The sequence below is a fragment of the Penaeus monodon genome, chromosome 5 (genome assembly GCF_015228065.2).
Source record: "Penaeus monodon isolate SGIC_2016 chromosome 5, NSTDA_Pmon_1, whole genome shotgun sequence".
In the NCBI taxonomy this organism is placed as follows: Eukaryota; Metazoa; Arthropoda; class Malacostraca; order Decapoda; family Penaeidae; genus Penaeus; species Penaeus monodon.
Genome location: NC_051390.1, coordinates 6091687 through 6096527, shown reverse-complemented (window position 1 = coordinate 6096527; position 4841 = coordinate 6091687). Strand labels below are relative to the sequence as shown.

Below are 4841 nucleotides of genomic sequence, written 5' to 3'. Positions count from 1 at the left end.
GGAGGGGCGGAGGAGGGGGGTGGGGAAGGAACTAAATGGGTGGTTTGTATGAGGACTGATATATGTACACTGGTTTACATGGCATATACATAGATTAGCATATACGAACGTGGAGATAAACAGACAAACGCATGTATTGATTCATACATATATCAGTACAATTATTACTGTTATTATTACCATTATTATCATTATCATTGTTATTATTATTATCATTATTATTATTATTATTATTGTTGCTTGTTGTTGTTGTTGTTATTATTATTATTATTATTATTATTATTATTATTATTATTTTCTATATTATTATCATTATAATAATAAATAATATATATAATATTATATTATATTATTATTATTATTTTATTATTATATTATTATTATTATTATTATTATTATTATTATTGTTATTTATTATTATTATCTTATTATTATTATATTATTATTATTATTATTATTTCTATCATAATCCTTATTATTGTTTTTATTATCAATATTATCATTAATAATATTACTATTATCATTGTTATGGTTTTCATTGTTATCGATATTATTGTTATAATCATTATTATTATTATTGTCATTATTATTATTACGTTTATCGTCATTATTATCCTTCTCGTCAACTTTATCATTTTCATTATTATCCTTATTACCAATATTATTATTGTAATTATCATTATCATAATAATGATGATAATAATAGTAATAATAATAATAATAATAATAATAATAATAATTATAATAATAATAATAATAATAATAATGATAATAATAAAATAATAATGAAAATGATAATAATGATGGTGAAGATGATGATGATAGTAATGGTAATGATAGTGGAAACAACAACAACAACAATAATAATAGTAGTAGTTTTATTATTACTATTATTATTATTATCATCTTTTTCATCATCATGATTATTGTTATTGTTATTGTTATCATTGTTATGATAATAATAATGATAACAGTAATAATAACAAAGATTATTATTATGGTTATACTATTGTTATTATCTCTATCACTATTATCATTATAAGTTTTATTATGATTTATTTTTATTATTATTGTTATTGTCATTATTATCGTTATTATTATTATCCTTATCATTATTATTGTTATTATTATCATTGTTATTATTATTATTATTATTATTATTATTGCCGTTGTTATTATTATCATTATTACTATTACAAATGTTGTCATCTTTATCACTATTAATGTTATAATATTGTCACTATCGTTATCATATAATGATCGTTATCATTCCATACCATATCGTGATTATTACTGTCATCATTATTATCATTATCATTATCATCGTCATTATTATCATTACCATCTTCATCCCTATTAATCATTATCCTCGTTATTATTACCACCATCTTCATCATCGTCATTACTAACATAACCTTCATTATCTTCATTACTACCATCATCATCATCATCATCATCACCACCACCACCACCATCATCATCCTCATCATCATCATCATTACCACCATCATCATCATCATCACCACCACCACCACCATCATCACCACAATAAATACCACAACAATATTTTCTATCACAATCATCATCACTAATCGTCCTGTCTCTATCCCCTCTCTTTCTCTTCCACAGAATTTCACTACAAGACAACGAACAGCGTAGGAGGAAAAGGAGATAAAATGATGCTGGAAAACCAGGCAGGTGATGGCCAGCAAGATATCCTTCAGGATTACGATATAGGAGGAGATTCGGAACTCGGAAGGAGGGAAGGAGGGAAGGACAATAACAGGAGGATGGAAGATGAGAGAAGACGAGGAAGAGATGGGGAGGAAGAGGAGGAGGAAGAGGATAGAGAGAGACAAGGACGTTACCTGACGAATGTTTTGAATCGCGGTCGTGTGGTGAGTTGACGGGAAGGAGGGAGAAGGAAGGAAGGAAGGAAGGAGAAGGAAGGAGGGAGGGAGAAGGAAGGAGGGAGAAGGAAGGAGGGAGAAGGAAGGAAAGGAGGGAGAAGGAAGGAGGGAGAAGGAAGGAGGGAGAGGAAAGAAGGAAGGAAGGAAAGAAGGAGAAAGGGAGAAGGGGAAGGAAGGAAAAGGAAGGAAAGAAGGAAGGAAGGAAGGAAAGAGGAAGAAGAAGAAGAGAGTTAGGAAGGAAGGAAGGAAGGAAGTAAGGGAGTAAGGATGAGGAAGGAAGGAAAGAAGGAGGGAGAAGGGAAGAAGGAATGAAGGAAAGAGGAAGAAGGGAGGAAGAAAAGAAGGAAGGAGGAAGAAGAGAGAAGAAAGAGAAGAAGAAAGAAAGAAAGAGCTAGGAAGAAAGGAAGTGAGGAAGAAGAAGAAAAGAAGAAGAAACAGAAGAACAAAAAGAAGAAAGATTGAGGAAAAAAGAAGAATTAGATAGAAGAAAAGATGGGAAGGAAGGGAGGAAAGAGAAGAAAGAGGGAGGAAGAAGGAGAAGAAAGAGGGAGAGAGGAAGGAAGGAAGAAGAAGGAAGAAGAGAAAAGGGAAGAAGAAGGAAGAGGAAGGAAGGAAGGAGAATAAGAAGGAATGAAGGAAGGAGATGAAAAGGGGAGGAAGGAGAAGGATGTGAAAATAAAGGGGAGAGATAGAACGAGGAGGATAAAAGGAAGAGGGAAAGATATGGGGAGGAAAGAGGGAGGAAAAGAAGAAAGGAAGGAAAGAAGGAAAGAGGGGAGAAGGAGAAAAAGGGAGGAAGGAGAAAGAAGGGACAAGAAGTTGGACAGAAGAAAGAAAAGGAATAAAGAGAGAGAGGGAGAAGGAAGTAGAAAGAGAAGAAGCAAGGAGAAAAAAGAGGGAGGAGAGGAAAGTAAAAAGGAGGGAGAGAGAAAGAAGGATAAAGCAAGGGAGAAGGAAAAGGATGTGGATTACAGACGACAAAAATAATCATATTGGTATTCAATAATATCAAAATATGTAAATCATGATATATTTACTAACCGTAGTAGTAAAAATAAGATTAGGATTAGGAGAATTAAATTATTCAATTATAATAATTATATTATTAAAAATGCTGCTACGGATGTTGATAATAACTTTAATTGTAAAAAAAAAAAAACGATAAAAGAAGATAATCCAAATAAAAGAATGAAATTATATAATTGAAAAAAAGGTTAAATTAATTAATTAATCTTGTGTGAGAAAAGGTCAGAGTCTTTTCTCATGAATAATTCATCCATTTTCAACCCAAGTGCCGGTGAAAAGTGCTTGGGGGATTTCGTGTTATTATCGAGATTTTCCAAAGAATATCTGACCTTGACCCTCCTCCTGGGACCTGACAAGACTGATGATGTCACAGAACTGATGATGTCACAAAACTGGTGATGTCACAATATTGATGATGTCGTCATAATCTTAATGACGACACCAAATTGATGGTGTCGCAAAATTGATGACGTCACCAAATTGATGTCACAAAATTGATGACGTTACCAAATTGATGATGACTCAAAATTGATGATGTCACAAGACTGATGATGTCACAAAACTGGTGATATCAAAAAATTGATGACGTCACACCAATGATGGATTCACAAAGCTACTGACGTCACAAAACAGATGACGCCATATGATGTCCTTTATCTAGGCGTCGTTAATTTTTTTTTAATGATTAATGTTTTCTTTCCTTCCACATTCTAAACATTATTCCTGTTCTTGTTCGTCTCGCTCTTTTCCTTCACTTATTAAGATCAAATCCTTACGATCAATATATATATATATCTGAACCATTACTCACTCTTAACGATGGCAGTTAAAATAATAAATAAAATTTTCAATTGCAGGCAGCGAGTCGAGGTTGCAACAGCTACTTCTCACGCTCGCTTGTTTGCAGCTCTACCTCCTCCTGTTGTGATAAAACGTTCAGTGCCGTTCAACTGTCGCTGCAGTGTTGCAAGGCAATGCTCATTACATTCCCCGGAACTGGTATTTCGAAAGAATTTTCTTGGTTTTGTTAATTTTGGCCTTGGTGTTTAAATGCTTGTGTGTGTGTGTGTGTGTGTGTGTGTGTGTGTGTGTGGGGTTGTGTTCTGTGTGTCTTGTCTGTGTGTGTGTGTGTGTGCTTTGTCTGTGTGTGTGTGTGTGTGTGTGTGTGTGTGTGGTTGTGTTCTGTGTGTTTTGTCTGTGTGTGTGTGCTTTGTGTGTATGTGTGTGTGTGTGTGTGTGTGTGTTTTGCTTTTGTGTGTATGTGTGTGTGCGTTCGTGCACGTGTATGTGTGTGTGTGTGGGTGTGCATTACTGTGCGAACACTTGTATGCGTGCATATACTTTTAAGTGTCTTTTTGTGTTGTAGGCACCTTAGCATTGCAACGATATAGTGTTCATACACTGATGTCTTGATCTTAAGTGCGTGTACAGACGTCGATAGTACGCGATGCGACTTGGTACACATTCGTCCCAGTGTATTAGGTGTACAAGATCGATTAATACAGCGCCCTTTACAGATATGTTCCTGGTCTATATTTCAAAGCAAAGTCGAAAGTAGAGCTTAAGGCAATAACCCTACATCACAGACTGACGGTGTTGCAGCTCGAGATCACCGAATATAATTCAAGGTCGTGCTGGAGCCAAGCTGGAAGATAATGCTCGCGGGTCAAGGGTGAAATTATAAGTTGAGATCAGAGGTAAACCTTGTGTGTGAGGGGGTAGGGGAAGGGGGAGGGAAGGGGAGGGAGGAGAGAGGGAAGGGGAGGGGAAGGAGAGGGGGAAGGGGAGGGGAAGGAGAGGGGGAAGGGGAGGGGAAGGAGAGGGGGAAGGGGAGGGGAAGGAGAGGGGGAAGGGGAGGGGAAGGAGAGGGGGAAGGGGAGGGGAAGGAGAGAGGGAAGGGGAGGG

The 4841-nt window shown here is 35.5% G+C and overlaps 1 protein-coding gene across 1 annotated transcript in view; it reads left to right on the top strand.

Annotated features, from left to right (window-relative positions):
• LOC119573413 (lachesin-like) overlaps positions 1–4592 on the top strand; it is a 134545-nt gene extending 129953 nt beyond the window's left edge. The window contains exons 8-9 of the mRNA XM_037920645.1: positions 3794–3907; positions 4454–4592. Coding sequence (XP_037776573.1) covers positions 3794–3907; positions 4454–4592 — 253 coding nt within the window. The remainder of the gene's footprint in view (positions 1–3793; positions 3908–4453) is intronic.
• Positions 4593–4841: the final 249 nt, after the last annotated feature.